General features: G+C 44.7%; 2 protein-coding genes and 1 long non-coding RNA gene across 3 annotated transcripts; 1 reads left to right on the top strand and 2 right to left on the bottom strand.

Moving 5' to 3' along the window:
• Positions 1–764: 764 nt before the first annotated feature.
• LOC123494464 (uncharacterized) lies at positions 765–4286 on the bottom strand. The gene has a single exon (XM_045230339.2). It carries the CDS (start codon positions 4284–4286, stop codon positions 765–767), a length of 3522 nt encoding a protein of 1173 aa, XP_045086274.2.
• Positions 4287–7621: 3335 nt separating this feature from the next.
• LOC120966221 (uncharacterized) lies at positions 7622–13657 on the bottom strand. The gene is made up of 2 exons (XR_005759535.3): positions 12952–13657; positions 7622–8446 (listed from the first exon to the last, which is right to left on the bottom strand). It is a non-coding gene; the product is annotated as an uncharacterized lncRNA (long non-coding RNA).
• Positions 8455–12306, top strand: LOC109756518 (tyrosine-sulfated glycopeptide receptor 1-like). The gene has a single exon (XM_020315374.4). It carries the CDS (start codon positions 8961–8963, stop codon positions 12135–12137), a length of 3177 nt encoding a protein of 1058 aa, XP_020170963.1. The 5' UTR covers positions 8455–8960; the 3' UTR covers positions 12138–12306.
• Positions 13658–17223: the final 3566 nt, after the last annotated feature.

Raw genomic sequence — 17223 nt, 5'->3', positions numbered from 1 at the left:
GGGAAAATCTTTGTTCATTCGAGAATCGAGAGTATGCTGATGTATCATATATACGGGTCTCAACGTCACTATGGTTGCTCAAAAATGGGTTGTCCCTAGTGGTAGAGGAAGAGTACGGAGGTTGTTGCCATTGTAGGGCGAGCGAGTCAAAGCGAGGGCTGTCATGGTCGAACAACCGGAAGAAAGTAGAAGAATATCGGTAATTCACGTCTGAGCCCGGGCTAATCTACACCCGATGCACATTAAATTCAAAAAATAGTAAAAAGTTTTAAAAAAATTCTGAATTTTATTGGCATCGAAAATGATCGAGTACTCAAGGAGCGTGCAATTTTCGTGATGTTTCGACGTTCGAGGAGCTCTAGGCAAAAGAAAAAAAATTCCAGCCCAACAATGAACTTTTTCAAAGTTTCTTTCACATCCATTTTTTTTGTTTTTTCTGTCACGGCATCCTCAAATGTCCAAACATCACAAATTTTTGCAGGCACATCACGCATGCAAGCATCTGAGATGCCAGAAAAGTTCAGAAGTTTTATATTTCTTTTGCTATTTTAAATGATTTTACTGTTCACGCACAGATGCACCTCGGCGCCGAATCGCTGCTTCCGAAGAATGTCCCGTAGTTTGGCGGAAAGGATGAAAAAAAAAAAGCGAGGCGCCTTTTCAAATCATCCAAGACCATGAAGAGGACGCATCGAGCAACTACGCGTCCGCAGCAGCACGTCAAATAAAAAAAAAATTTGAACTGGAATACACATTCCATTAACTTAACCCTGCACAGCAGAATCGCCGGCAACCAAGTCGCATACAAATTCTGGTGCTTGGTCCTTCCACCAGGAGCACACCACACCTGCCCGATAGCCAAAAGCAGCAAGGCTATGGGCTACAGAATTACAAGAACACTTACAGAAGGTAAATTCAAAAGCATCAAAAGATGCGCAACAAAGGCTATGAGCTTCACGGATTAGGACGCCAATTGAAGACAGATCCCTCTCGCCAGAGTTTATGGCATTCACCAGACTCAACGAGTCTGATTCAAAAATAGCCTGATTGATTCCCATTTCGCTCGCCGCTTCGATGGCCCTGTTACAAGCAGTAGCTTCAGCTTGTAAAGCCGATGTGAGATGATCCATCCTCCCTGCACATGCAGCAATGACGTCCCCTTGATCTGATCTCATAACACAGCCCCAGGCTCCCCCTCCTTGCTCCACATGGAAGGATGCGTCAAAGTTAATTTTGACAAAACCTTCCTTTGGTTTACTCCACCCTGCTATTGTATGCATTGTGTCATGCTTTTCAGTCTGCAAAGATCCATTCTGAAAATCATCAAGTATTCTGCGGATGTTATAGGCCACTCCTTTTGTGGGCTTCATCTTGCCGCCATGGTTTGCTTTATTGCGTATATTCCACCACTCCCATAGAAGAATCAGGACCAGATCACGGCGAACCCGCGTTAGCGACCACAGGAAATCAAACATGGCTAATGGATCAGCACACTTCATCAACTCTAGTCTAACATCCTCCAGCTGCAATTCTCTCCAGAGATGCTTCACTAGCTTGCATTTGAGAAATAAATGGCCACCATCCTCATCCAGCCTCATACATATCGGGCATCTAGTATCTAGCTCCACCTGCTTTCGCTTGACATTCATCCGTAGCGGCAAAGAGTTATGTGACAGACGCCACAGAAACATTCTCACTTTGGGGGGCAAATCAAGAGTCCAGAACCTATTCCATTTCTTCGAGTAGCTTGGCGTGGCCGTCGACGAGCTAGCATCTCTATTTTTGCTCGCGTCCCTAATGTTGGTTCCCAAATGGTAGGCGGATTTCACTGAGAACACTCCCCTTGGATCCAGATGCCAAGCCGGCTGATCATCCATGCCACTCCTGACTGGTATCGCTAGTATCTCCTTCACATCCTCTTCGCAGAACAGATCTTTCACCAGTGCTTCATCCCAGTTCTCCGTATACGGATCAAACAGGTCACTGACTTTGTCGATGAGCACGCTGCCTCTAGCAGTGCGCGGCCGTCTCGTCGTTCCATTTGGTATCCACGGGTCTTCCCAGATACGCACATGTTCTCCTGTCCCAATCCTCCAAACAATTCCTTCTTTCAGCAGCTCCACCCCTTTCAAGATACTCCTCCAGGTGTACGACATATCACCAATCGCTTCTGCTTCTAGGACCGAGCAGTTTGGAAAATACCTTGCTTTTAACACCCTCGCACACAAAGTATCCGGTTCCTGCAGTATTCGCCACCCCTGTCTAGCAAGCATGGCCAGATTGAAAATGTGCAGGTCCCGAAAGCCCAATCCCCCATCTTTCTTTGACTTAGTGAGTTTCTCCCACCCTATCCAATGGCATCGATCCCACTTGTCCTGTTGGCTCCACCAATACCGATTAATCAGAGTGCCAATCTCTTCACACAATTTCTTAGTTAGATCGAAGCAGGACATGGCATATGCCGGGATTGCTTGTGCCACTGCTTTCACCAACGTCTCCTTGCCCGGCAAAGCCAACAGTTTTTCCACCCATCCCTGCATCCTTTGCCAAATGCTTTGTTTAATGTATTCAAACTCCTTGCTTCTTGCTGCTCCGACGTGCACTGGCAGACCGAGATACCGCTTTCCTACGGACTCATGCGCGATTCCAAGAATCTGCAACACTTCTGCTCTTCTAGCATTGCTGGTACCCTTACTGAAAGTGACGACTGACTTGTTCTTATTAATCATTTGGCCAGACTGGGCCTCATAAAGTGCAAGAATATCCTGCAACCTGTGAGCCCCTTGAGCATTTGCCTTCATCACAATCAGCGAGTCGTCTGCGAAGAACAGATGGTTGATCTTAGGGGCACCTTGGCAAATCTGTACTCCTTGAATCGATCCCTCAATCTCAGCTCGGTGCAAGAGCACCGAGAATCCCTCTGCACACAATAGGAATAGGTACGGCGAGAGGGGATCCCCCTGGCGCAGTCCTCTTTCGGGCACAATAGTTTCAGTGAGGTTTCTGTTTACTTTCACCCTATACCTTACACTTGAGACGCATTTCATTATGGTTCCAATCCATTGTTCAGCGAAACCCATCTTGCGCATAATGCATTCGAGGAATTTCCACTCAACTCGATCGTAGGCCTTACTCATATCCAGTTTGATAGCAACCAATCCATCACGACCACCCTTCTTCTTGTGCATTAAATGATTTATCTCATAGGCCAACAACACGTTATCCGTGATCATCCTCCCTGGGACAAACGCTGATTGTGTTGGTGATATGATCTCTGGAAGTATTTCCTTCAATCTGTTTGCCACTGCCTTCGAAATCAACTTGTACAGCACGTTGCAGAGGCTTATGGGTCTGAACTCTGTCACTCTTTCAGGGTTTTTATTCTTTGGAATCAACACAATGATAGTATCATTCCATGTCTCAGGCATAGCGCCCCCATTTAGGACAGCAAGCACTTCAGCTTGTACCTTCTGTCCCACCAACTCCCAGAACCTTTTATAGAACACAGCCGGCATTCCGTCCGGTCCCGGAGCTTTAAGGTCACCAATGGCCTCAAGAGCTTTCCTCACTTCCTCCGCCTCGTATGGCCGTGTCAGCCTGTCATTCATTTCTCGGGTGACCGAAGTAGGGACACAAGAGAGGAGTTCATCGTTGATTAAACCTGCATGAGAAGTGAACAAACTTTTGTAGTGGTTAGTGACAAAAAGCCCTATCTCCTCTTCTCCCTCCACTACACTCCCATCCTCCTTTCTTAACTTTCTTATGACATTCTTCCTCTTCCGCTCTGAAGCCTGGGCATGAAAAAATTTCGTATTGCGATCACCATACTTTAGCCAATGTGCATGTGCTCGCTGCCTCCAGTACATGTTATGTTGGTCTTCCAGCCTACCCAACTTATATCGCAGCAAATGCTCTTTGTTCACTTGTTCTTGGCTCAAAGGGCTTCGCCTACACTTCTCCAGCTCTCTCCTTGCTTTCCTAATCCGACCCCGCAGCTCCCCCAACACTTCCCTGTCCCACCTAGACAGCTCCCCTCCCACCTGCTTGATGCCCTCCATCACTGAGACCTCTCCATCCGCGAAAGCATCATTCCATGCCTTCTCCACCACATTTGCACACTCCTCTTCTTGCAACCAGCGTGCCTCAAAACGGAACAGATTTGGCCCCGCCCTCTCCTGTGGCATACATGTTCTTCCATTGAGCTCCGCAATAAGTGGTCTGTGGTCTGAGTGTCGCGGGTCCCCATTTATGATCTTATGCAATGGGAAAAGACACCTCCACTCCATGTTAGCCACCGCACGATCAAGTCTTTCCCTAGTGTATCCATCCACCGAATGCCAGTTGTTTCTCCACGTGTACGGGTCCCCAACAAAACCCAAGTCTTCCAAACCACAAGCCTCCAACGCACTCCGAAACGCATCCATGCACCCTTGGGCCCGAAGCGCCCCCCCCCTTCCTTCTCATTTGCGAACAGGATCTCATTAAAATCCCCAAGGCAGATCCATGGCAGATCGGACTGAGCACGCAAGGTTCTCATAGCCTGCCAAGTGTTCTCCTTCTCCCCCCATCTCGACTCACCGTACATGCCCGTCAGTCTCCACCTCGTGCCATCTTCTTCCCTAACTTCTGCGTCAATGTAGTACTTGTCCTTCCACCTCAGCTGTACATCCACTCCTCTCTTCCAGAGCAGTGCGAGACCACCGCTCCGGCCAACCGTGTCCTTTACCACCATGTTTGGCATACCCAATCGCCACCTCAGACTGTCCAACTCCCTTTCTATCAGTCTTGTTTCTGATAAGAAGAGAATATCAGGCTCTTCAACCCCCTGAAGCTCCAGGAGGCTACGAACTGCCGTCGGGTTCCCAAGCCCGCGACAGTTCCATGCCACTAGTTTCATTGGTTTATGCAGGGCTGTTCCGACAGCCCCGCGTTCACCTCACCGGTGTTTTTGTTCTCCTCATTCACCTTGGCTTTCTTTGTTCTCTCCCCTTCCTTGCCATCAACATCCATCGGCACCACTCCTCTTTTTCCTCCCACCTGGACATCTAGCTTCTCCTGGTTCCCCTGCCCAGCCCCCCTCTCTTTCCTCATGAATCTCCCACCCCTTCTGTCTCCACCTCCCTCGCCCTTCTTTCCCATTTCGGCCAAACCAACCCCGTCCTTCACACTGCTGCGAGCCTCAACTACACCAGCTAGTACCCCCTTTTCCTTTACATTACTCCTACTAATCTCCGATGTGTTCTGATCCATCATGTTTGTGTCCTTCCCATCCTTCTTCTCTTCCTCTACGAAGGTTAAGCTTCTCTTTACCACCTCAGCTATTGGGTTCTGAGTATTTTTCCCACCCTCTCTTCCATCTTTCAGGGGACTTGTAACCTCTTCATCCGCACTGTTTTTACTCGTTATTCGCGGAGGATCACTGTGATCTGATTTGCGCCAACTGTCACTATCACTGCCAGACTTAGTCCTGTTTGAACCCAGGCTCTGCGAATGAGAATTGTAGTTGTTCCTCCCTATACTTCCCAGCCGAGCCCCCCCCCCAACTACCTCTATTGCCTTCCCCGCCTCTCCTTGGAATGTAAGCTTTCAACCATGATCCATACTGTTGACTTTCGCCCCTCCCCAACTTGATGTTGCAGTCTTTGTCGATGTGATCCAGCATGCCACACGTGTAACAAAAGTCTGGTAAAAACTCATATTCGAAGCGGCACCACAGCTCTTCCTCTTTCTTCTCCCTTCCCATCCTCTTTTCCCTTTCGGCAGCTTCCTCCTCGCCCTCATCCCGCATAAAACCCCTCATCAGCGGTTCGGAGATATCTATTCTTGTCTTCACTCGGAGGTACTTCCCCACCGCCATTCCATTCACACCCACGTCAGCGTCCACGAACTTTCCCATGAAATTACCGATTGCCTCCCCCGCATCCCTACAGATCATGCCCAGGGGAAGGTCAAATACCCTCACCCATATCGGAATCCATCTAAACTCATAATCCTTAACTGTTTTAGTTGGCACAAAGTCCTCCACCACAAGAACTGATTTCCCAAACTCCCACGGGCCATCTTCAAGTGCTTTCCTCTTTCCTGACTGCTGATGAAAAGTGAACAAGAAGACATTATCTCCCAGGTCCTTGCAGTCTAGGCCTTTCATGGGACACCAGGCTTTAGCCAGCGCCCCTGCCAACGCATCCGCCATGGCTGGCTTATCCGAGAATAACTTTGCAATCGCCTGCGGTTCCCCATCCCCCACCTTTCCTCCTCCACTCCAGTTGATCTTCCTCCCCTTCCTCTCCGACTCCGAGAGCTTCAGACCCTTCAACAATCCTTCCACTCGATCCATAGCCACACCTTATGTCAGAAATCGGAAAAACGAAACAGATCAACCACCGGAGAACAAGAGCTTCCCGGTGAAGAACAGCCCCGCGTGCCCGGCTTGTGGTGGAGCGAGGGGGCAGGGGATGGACGCGCGCTGGGGGGGGGGGGGGGGGGGGGGGAGGGGTGGGGCGGCCGCCGCCGGCAGGGACGAGGGAAACCTAGCCCAGATGCGAACGCCTCCCGGTCGCCAGAAACGAGACCTAACCGTCACTCTCGGGACGGACCTCCCCGTGTTTTCATATAAGAGCCGCACGTCAAATAATTAGTCGGGTGGGTCTCACCACCATTTCTCCGGTGCAAGTGGCCAAGTGTGAATGGTGAGGTGGCACTACGCAGAAAAACACATGATGGCTCTCTCTCATAACGGGAGCCCATGATCTAGCTACATCAACGCGTTGAAAAAGCAACTCAACAAAAAAACGTGTTGAAAAAGTAAAAAAGAAAGCATCAACATGTTGAAACACACGCTTGATCCCCGGGCTGACACGCCACGCCAAATACTTTGCGTCTTTGATCCCCTGTGTTGTGTTCTTCAGTCGGTACTGTACCTGTAATACAGATCCTGCACCAGGCAAATAAAATATGCAATGCCAAGGCTGTTTCTGAAAGCCTTAATTATGTCGAGTGCGTGGCACTCATAAGTACCTAGATGAATAGTAAAATCCAAAAAAAAGCAAGCATAGTAAAAAAAAAACTTAATTTGGGCAACAAGCATGTTTGGGTGTTCTATGTACACGCAAGTTTGCGCGAAGAAATGCCATTCCTGGTGTTCTAGGAAAAAAATGATGCTCCAAAATGCTTTAAAAATGACCTTTTTAGCACAGATTTTTTTAGATGGGCATTTTACAGCACTGATCATGAGATTATGCACATACGTAGAACACTCAAACATTTTGTTAAAAAAAGTCAGTTTTTTTTCTATATTTCTGGAATTTTTACTGTTCACAATGGTTCACGAGAAGTTGGGAGCCAAAATTCCATGCCCCCCTGGCACTTGCTATTTTTTTCTCGGTTGGTAGAGAAAACTCGTTAACCGCACATATAATGATCAATGATAGAGTGCATCATCTAGAACATAATAATAATGATACATTGCACCTAGCATCATCAATCATCATCAAGAACTAAAACTAAACCGGTACCAGAAAGAAAAATGCTTATCTATTGCTACAAAATTTGTTTGTTCTCTCTCTATATTGCATCTGCCATTTAAGGCTTGTGTTATCATAATCCATAACTTTATGCAAAATTTAATAATTATCTCAATGTATACAACAGTTGAATCAATATTATGTCCACATAGCAGTTGGCATCTGGTAATGTTAATAACTCAATAGATAATCTCGATGAGGGTGAACGGACCGCTACCAACTCAGATAATTTTTAAGATAATAAAGCAGTAGAGATTAATACATGGTTCTGTCTCAAAAGACCATGACCACACGAGCATCATCAGAGCCAAGTGATCAACTAGCCTGCCAGCCAGCCCTCACACGTTACCCAGATTACTTTAAAGTTTGAACCCCTTCCAAATTCAGTTGATAGCCACAAAGCGTCACAGTCCATGGTTCACAATATAATAGTGCGCCAGTGGAGCAGGAGAATCAAAAGGCAAAGGTAAGCATCAGATGAAGCTCGCGTGATGAGGGTTAGTAAATCAAGAGGATGGAAGAGAGGACAGATCACCCAGCAACAGTAAGTCAACCATCCACCTTGTCCATCAAGCAACAATATTGCACTTCTTCTTGCCTGGGTTTGTCCACATACGGACTGAGACACCGATGCTTGCTCTCCATCGCAAGCACCTTTCAGAATATTCTGCAAGTCGTTACCCAACTGTTTTTATTTTCCTTTCAAAAACACATCTTCTGAAGGGGAGCCTTGGCGCAGTGGTAAAGCTGTTGCCTTGTGAGTTGTGACCATGAGGTCACGGGTTGTTCCGAAACAGTCTCTTACAGAAATGTAGGAAAAGGCTGTGTACAATAGGCCCAAAGTTGTCGGGCCCTTCCCCGAACGCTGCGCAAGCGGGAGCTCCGTCCACCAGACTGCCCTTTAAACACATCTTCTCCTTCTCCTGTTCAAAAAAAGGCAAAGGATACGTCAAGAGGTATTTTTTCTGGTCAAGTGCTAGTGGGAAGAAGTTGGATTTGTTTAGTGAAGCCGGTAAGAGTAGTGATGTCAGGTCTAGTAAATTAAGGCATGTTGATTGATACAATTAAGTAAGGATCCTAAAGTCATGGACGACTACACAGTCTACAAAGCAGATTTTATTTGTACGGTCGACTATTCAGGACAATTGGGCAATTGACTTTGTCAGTAGATTACAGCAGGCAGCCAATGGTGGAACAGGGAAACGCCAGTGTGAACCAGGAAGCTGCTGGTGAGCTGGTGGCAGTTGTGTAAAATCCAATTTTTATGACCTTGATTTCCTTCATGGTGACTACGACTACAAGTGGACAAAACAAAATGAGAGCAAAATCTGCTTCTCTCCTTCCCCATCACACGCTTTCATGACTAGACCACCATTGATGCATCCAGTCAGGGCACAGCTCAAGCTCTTGCTTACATGCTAGTTTCACCAGAAAACCATGCAGACACTCCATTTCTCCAACAAGAAATGCAGCAAAATATTAGGCATACCTTCCTTTGGCCTTGCTCTTGTGCTGCTGGTCTGCTTGGCCACTCCTACCAGTTGCTGCACCGAGCAGGAGAAGGGCGCCCTTCTCCAGTTCCTCGCCGAGCTCTCACAAGATGCTGGCCTCTCTGCGTCGTGGCGGAATGGCACGGGTTGCTGCAAGTGGGAAGGGATCACCTGCAGTCAAGATAAGACGGTCATCAATGTCTTGCTGCCTTCGAAGGGCCTCGAGGGGCACATCTCACAATCCCTTGGAAACCTAACCGGGCTGCAGTACCTTGATCTCTCTGACAACTCGCTGTCCGGTGGTCTGCCGCTGGGATTGGTGTCGTCCAGCAGCATCAAAACACTTGATGTTAGCTTTAACCAGCTCAACGGGACACTCCAAGAGCTGCTGTCATCTTCAACCCCTGGCAGGCCTCTGCAGGTACTAAACATCTCAAGCAACTTATTTGCAGGGCAGTTTCCATCCACCACATGGAAAGCAATGGAGAATCTGATCGCACTCAATGCCAGCAATAACAGCTTTACTGGGCAGATACCAACTCAATTATGTAGCACCTTGCCATCCCTCGAGGTGCTTGATCTGTGTTTCAACAAATTCAGAGGCAGCGTACCCCCAGGACTTGGTGATTGCTCCAAGCTAAGAGAGCTCAGGGCCGGGTATAACAACCTCAGTGGAAGACTCCCAGATGAACTATTCAATGCAACCTCGTTGGAATACCTGTCTTTTGCAAACAATGGTTTATATGGAGTTCTTGATAACAATCGCATAGTCAACCTCAGAAATCTCGTAACCCTTGATCTTGGAGGGAACCAATTCAGTGGAAAGATTCCAGATTATATAGGTCAATTCAAGAGACTGGAGGAGTTCCATTTGAACAACAACAACATGTCAGGGGAGCTGCCATATGCTCTGAGCAACTGCACAAATCTCGTAACAATTGACCTCAAGAGCAACAAACTCAGTGGAGAACTTAGCAATGTCAATTTCTCCAAGCTGCCCAATCTAAGAACTTTAGATCTTTGGTCCAACAACTTCACCGGTACAGTTCCAGAAAGTATGTACTCATGCAGTAACCTGACTGCGCTGCGGCTAGCTAACAACAAATTGTATGGGCATCTCTCATCGAGAATAGGCAATCTGAAGCACCTGTCCTTCTTGTCACTTGGTAAAAACAATTTCACAAACATCGCAAATGCGCTTCAGATCCTTAAGAGCAGCAAGAACCTTACCACCCTGCTTATTTCGTTCAATTTCAAGGGAGAGTTCATGCCAGAGGATGACAGAATTGGTGGTTTTGAGAATCTTCAGGTGTTGGACATGGATGGTTGCCAATTATCTGGAAAAATACCTCTATGGATATCAAGATTGACACAACTGAAGATGTTAATTTTAAGAAGCAATCAACTCACTGGACCAATACCGGACTGGATCAACTCCTTAAGCCGTCTCTTCTATATAGATGTGTCAAACAACACTCTTACAGGAGAAATCCCCTTAACATTCACGGAGATGCCAATGCTAAAATCAACTGACAACACTACTCATTTGGACCCAAGGGTCTTTGAGCTGCCTGTTTATACTGGCCCATCACTTCAATACCGTGTGGTTACATCTTTCCCAACAATGTTGAATCTAAGCAACAACAAATTCACAGGTGTGATCCCCCCACAGATTGGTCAGTTGAACTTGCTTGCTGTACTTGATTTCAGCTTCAACAAGTTATCTGGACAGATCCCCCAATCGATTTGCAACCTCACGAACTTGCAGGTGCTAGAGTTGTCCAGCAACAATCTCACAGGTGCTATCCCAGCTGCACTGAACACCCTGAACTTCCTTTCAGAATTCAACATTTCAAACAATGACCTAGAAGGACCTATTCCATCTGGAGGCCAGTTTAATACATTTCAGAATTCTAGTTTCAATGGGAATCCAAAGCTGTGTGGCTCTATGCTCACTCACAAATGCGGTAAAGATTCAATATCTCAATCCTCCAGAAAAAAACGAGACAAGAAAGCTGTTTTTGCAATTGCATTTGGCGTGTTCTTCGGAGGCATTGCTATTCTTTTGTTGCTGGCGCGTCTCCTTGTCTCAATTAGGCAGAAGGGTTTTACAGGAAAAAATAGAAGGGAAAGTAATGGAGATGTTGAAGAACCTTCATTCTACTCCAGTTCAGAGCAAACATTAGTTGTGGTGCGGATAGCACAAGGCAAGGGAGTAGAAAACAAGCTCAAATTCGCTGACATTTTGAAAGCTACGAACAACTTTGATAAGGCGAACATCATTGGATGTGGAGGTCATGGATTAGTCTACAAGGCAGAGCTATCTGATGGCTCCAAGCTGGCAATCAAAAAGCTCAATGGTGAAATGTGTCTAATGGAAAGGGAGTTCAGTGCAGAGGTTGATGCACTCTCCAGGGCACAACATGAAAATCTTGTACCACTGTGGGGTTACTGCGTCCAGGGAAACTCAAGGTTTCTCGTATATTCCTACTTGGAGAATGGAAGCCTGGATGATTGGCTCCATAACAGGGATGATGGTACTAGCTCATTGCTTGACTGGCCTACTCGGCTCAAGATTGCACAAGGAGCAAGCCTGGGCCTTTCTTATATCCATGATGCCTGCAACCCTCAAATTGTCCATCGTGACATCAAATCTGGTAATATCCTACTGGACAAAGAATTTAAAGCTTATGTTGCAGACTTTGGGCTAGCCAGATTGATCCTTCCCAACAACACTCATGTCACAACGGAGCTAGTAGGTACTATGGGTTACATCCCACCCGAGTATGGGCAAGCATGGGTTGCTACGCTGAGAGGTGATATATACAGTTTCGGAGTAGTCCTGCTTGAGCTGCTCACAGGAAGGCGACCTGTTTCAGTATTTTGTACACCCAAAGAACTTGTCCCATGGGTTCTACAGATGAGGTCTGATGGAAAGCAGATTGAGGTCCTGGATCCAACACTTCGAGGAACAGGGTATGAAGAGCAAATGCTGAAGGTGCTTGAAGCCGCTTGCAAGTGTGTTGACCATAATCAGTTCAGGAGGCCTACTATCATGGAAGTAGTCTCCTGCCTGTCCAGTATAAACGCTGATCCAGAGATGCAAAGATCAGCCAACATATAGTGAACTACAAATGATAGATAATCCTGTATTTGTCGTGAACAATGTAGTTGCAACTTTTTTAGTTCCAGTAGAACTACTGCTTCTGATAATCGTTCAGTTTGTTTTGAACATAGCCTGACAGACTGCCATTCTGATCTTTGTAAGTCTTCAAGGAAAGAGTTTTGTAAAATTCATCTTACTTTTGATGTTTGTTGAAGTACTAATATGCTTAAGTCACAAGCATAGGAAAAGGTATAAACATGTAAAATGATTGTCCTGTTTTCTCAGGGAGGCATTGAAAATGGTTTCCATTCAGATGTTTGCTTCGTATAAGCAGATTTTAGGAACCGTTGGGGCTGGAGCCTGGAGGTGAGTTACCAAAGTATACTTTACAACAAGTGTTTGTTGGTTCAAGTGCCGAATGAAGTGTAATGAGAGAATCTAATGCAACTACCGGCACGCACAGCAGTATTATATACTCCTATATACTTAAGTTTGACGAGCATGGGGCAAAGTAAAAAAATGCAAAATGGTTGTGTTGTTTTCCTAGTGAAAGATTGAGAATGTTTCCCATTCAAGTGCAGAGACTATGTGCTGCCACTCTTTGCTTCGTATCAGCCAGAGACGAGTTACCGAATTACTGTACGTCAAATTTTTGGTTGGTCGTGGTCCATTGCCCAAGCACAGAATGGAAATATGGAATGGAATGAGAATTGGAGAACGTAACACGACTGCCATCTTTTGTACTTTGAAATGCACGTCACACAGAACACATAACAGGCATGCACTCACAAGCAGAACACGAGAGGGATCGCGACCAGAAGCGCATACGTACCATGTCCAAGGATTGCCCGCGGCCAAGAAACCACCCGCCTCGCCGCCCTGCACGCGGCACATACGCCCACGCTTCAGAGCGCGCCTGCTCCACGAGTCCACCCGCAGTCCAAGAACCGGCATCTGGGTCGGCATTTCGCCAAACGCCCTGAGCGCGCCGGCGCTGAGCACACGAGAGGCCGGCACATTGCGTCGGAGGGGCGAGCATGGGACGGGGCGAGCGTGTAAGCGAGGATGCGGCGCGAGTGTTGCGGCATGCGAGGAGGAGGCTGGAGGCACCTCCGGTGAGCGCGGTGGAGTGGCGACTCGCCGGCAGCCTGGAGCGATGGCGTGGCGGTAGAGGCAGCAAAGAGAGGGGCGCGACTATACGAAATTGCTTATGTCTCGGTTTTTTTTGTTTTTGAGGGGTGCTTATGTCCTCGCGTCAAGCAGCTCCCGAAATGAGCCGGCCCAGCGGGAAGAATGGTAGGGCATTACGCGTTTTGTTTTCACATTTTTTGCATTTTTGCTTTATTTTTTCTACTTTTGCTTATATTCCGAAATATTCTAAATATATCTACTATAAAATCACTTTACATACAGAATTGAAAATGTTAATTCTGCATATGTATAGAAAAATGATGCTAATATATACAAAAAATGTACAATGTGTATGAAAAAAAAGTAGAGATCAAAATATATATATGACAAAAATGTTAATCATCTATCTAAAAACTGTTAAACGTGAATAAACAAATGTTCATGGCGTATAGAAAAGATGTAAAATGTTTACAAAAAAAGTAGAGATCAAAAAACATATGAAAAAATGTTAATCATCTACGGAAAAATGTTAAGCATATATAAAAAAATGTTTAAAATGTATATGAAAAATTGTGATAGCTTACAAAAACATTCTTTGTGACATAATAAAAATGTTCACGTGTTTAAAAAAATCTATGTGACACTATAAAAAATGTTAATCATGCATATCAATCTTTTTTAAATGTATACCAAGTAAATGTTTCAGATATACATGAAAAATGTACAATGAATATGAAGAAAGTAGACATCAAACGTGTATTTGAAAAAAATGTTACTCATTGTATTTAAAAAATTCTAATCATGTATTAATAAATGGTAAACGCATATAAAAGATGTTCTTGATGTATGCGAAAAATGTAGACATAAAAAATATTTGTTTTTAATACAATAATTGTGTGTTTAAAAATATTTACATGTATATAAACATTTCATGTGTACATGAAAAATGTACGTAGAAAATCGAGGAACAAAGATACAAACAACACATAGAAAAAGCACTCAAAATGGTTCTAAAACTGAAAAAAAAACAATGAAAGCCATAAAAAAACACAAAAAGAAAGAAGACAGAACCGAATGAAAACCGATGGAAAAGATAGAGAATGAAGAAAATCCAAAAAACGATGAGAAACATTAGAGAAAACAAAACTAGTGAAAACGGACAAAAACAAAGAAAACCAGTGAACAAAGAAACATAAGTTATAACAAAGAAAAAATGGACGTAAAAACAAAATGAACCGACGAAAAGAACAAAAGAAAGCGAAAAAAAAACAGGGAAAACTGGAGTATCGAGAACATACAGCAAGCGAATCCCTACACTAGTGGCCGGCCCGCTCGCACTGTACCTGACGCGGGAGCTCCTTTCATCTCGCTATAAGTGAGATATAGCTCTCACGGGAAATAAAAAGACCAGGTATATGCAGGGAATCCTACTCAGCGCACCCTAACCTGACCTGGCGCGTGCCCCCCCCCCCCCCCCCCACCCCACCCCCCGCGCATGCGGGTGTTGCTACGGGCCGGCCCATTTTACGGGGTTTTCCTTTTGTTTTTTCCTTCTTTTTCTTTTTCTTTCCCTTTTTATTTTTTTATTTCCCTTTTTTGTTGTTCACTTTTTTATGAATTTTCTTTTCAAATTCGCGATGTTTTTTTATTCATTGAATTCAAAAAATGTTCATCAATGTAGGGAAATCTTCATAAATTTATAAAATGTTCGTTGAATTCAAAATTTATTCATCGGACTTAAAAATTGTTCATCAAATTTGAAATTTGTTCATCGATTTCAAAAATTGTTCATCCATTTTTTCAAATGTTCTTGAAAACAAATTTTGTTCGTCAACTCCTAAAAATGTACATTGAATTCAAAATTTGTTCATCAAATACAAAAAATATTTCATTATTAATAAAAAAATGGTCATGCAAAATTCTTCATGAAAATAAAATAATGATAATTAAAATCCAAAAAATGTTCATTCTTTTGTAGTCGCAAACATTTTTTGAAATCAAGAACTGTTTTTGAATTTGGTGAACATTTTTTGAATCTGTGAATGGTTTCTAAAATCTCAAAACAAAACAAGGGGCACCTCGTGCCACACGCGGGCCGGCCCATAATGGCGCGCAGGGGAGTGGGGGTGTGCGCTCGGGGGTCACGGAATAGGAGCTCCCGGTATACTCCTTCGGGAGCCCACCAACGATCACTTGGGGTGGGCATGTGTCGCGTCTGGACGCTCCCTCTAGATTTTGTTTTTTTTCGCATACGTTTTCGGCTTTTTGGATGGTTTTTTGGCTTTCCGGTTTTTCACTGGTCTTTCTTAGCTTTTCGATGAAATTTTTTGCACGAAAAAACACGTTTTTTTCGTTTCCGTGAGAGGCGCGGTTTTGCTTCCACAAGAGGCACGGTCGTGCCTCTCGAAAAAAGACGTGTTTTCTTTTTTTTCCTTCCGTGAGAGGCACGTTTTTGCTTCTGCGTGAGGCACGGCGTGCCTCTCGAAATGAAAAAAAATGTGTTTTATCTTTTTTCCTTCTTCCGTGAGAGGCACGGATTTGCATCCGCGAAAGACACGATTTTGCTTCCGCGAGAGGCACGGCCATGCCTCTCGAAACGGAAAAGAAACATGTTTTTTTCTTTTTTTTCTTCCGTGAGAGGTACGGTCTTGCTTCCGCAAGAGGCACGACCAACCCTCTCGGAAACGAAAAAAAGTGTGTTTATTTTTCGCGAGAGGCACGAATTTGCTTCCGCGAGATGCACGGCCGTACCTTTCTGAAACGGCTTTCGGAAAGGGAAAAAACGTGCTCCCTGTTCAGTTTTTTTTGTCTATTTTTTTCTTAAAAAAGAGTTTGTCAAAACCTATCAATATGGGATCTAATTTTGAAGATCTCAATGCGAGAAATCAACGGTGAAAACGGTTCAAGATTTGGACGCACGGTTTAAGAGATGAAATATTTTGAATAAACGGATCTAAGAAAAAAGGAAAAACTCATAGGTTGCGACAATGCAGTGCGCCACTTGTACAACCTGCGGAGGTGGGAGTGATCTTTGAAAAGAGTACTTTTTAATTAATGGTTTCGGGTATATGTTTGGTTTGTACTGATTACTATTAGGAATCGCTGGTCCATTAGAGCAAGTATAATAGATCCACCTCAGTAGGCTATAAGATACTCCACGTCTGCAAAATCCTAGCTGGAGGGAAGAGAATGCAAGAGAGAGAATGGAGCGGCGCTCCATGTATCGCCGGGCTACAGCACAATCTACAATGAAGTTGAGCCAGCATGCAGCCCGTGACAAGACTAAAGGCCGGCGCTTATTCCTGCCATCCAATCACCATGCGTTTTCTTTGCCCATCTCTGCATGCAAGCATTGATTACTATAGCTCATGTACAGCCAGCTTATTATATGAGTATTTTTGTAGGAAGGCTATAGTAGATGTGGCACTAGCATAGAGCCGGCAGCAGGCTCTGCTATTAGCTAATTTTTTTTAAATAATACATTTTTTTAATTAATTTTCATAAATATTACGCTGGGTAAATTTTTTCAAACATGCTCTTATGTGTTGTCCTCCGCTGCCTTCTTCCTTTGCTCGTCCTTGTCCGGTCGGTTCGGTCTGTTTTTTCCTTTCTTTTTTGTTTTTCCTTTGGTTTTCTTTGTTTCTTCACAGTTTTTTCTTTTTTTTATGCTTTGGTTTCTTTGTTTTTCAACGGGTTTTTTATTTTTCTTATTTTCTTATTTATAATTTAGTATTTTGGGTTAGGTTTTTTCTTGCTTTTTTGCTTCTCTGTTTGTATCTTTGTCGGTTTTCATTGGGTTTTCTAACACATGTCTAACTTTTTTTCATACATGTTGTACATTGTACAAACATGTTTTGAATAGTCGGGTACTCGGGTGTCGCCATCATTTCTGTATTGCAAGTGACCATGTGAAACGTGAGGTGGTACCATGCAGAAAAAGCAAGATACTCTATCCGATCCAAAATAAGTGTCG

The sequence above is a fragment of the Aegilops tauschii genome, chromosome 6 (assembly GCF_002575655.3).
Source record: "Aegilops tauschii subsp. strangulata cultivar AL8/78 chromosome 6, Aet v6.0, whole genome shotgun sequence".
Taxonomy (NCBI): domain Eukaryota; kingdom Viridiplantae; phylum Streptophyta; class Magnoliopsida; order Poales; family Poaceae; genus Aegilops; species Aegilops tauschii.
Note: the sequence above shows the minus strand (reverse complement) of the source record. Positions and strands in the feature narration are given on the sequence as shown.

Excerpts from the sequence above, each read along its gene's own strand:
- LOC123494464 (XM_045230339.2), bottom strand. The coding sequence starts at position 4,286 with ATGGAGTGGAGGTGTCTTTTCCCATTGCATAAGATCATAAATGGGGAC.
- LOC109756518 (XM_020315374.4), top strand. The coding sequence starts at position 8,961 with ATGCAGACACTCCATTTCTCCAACAAGAAATGCAGCAAAATATTAGGC.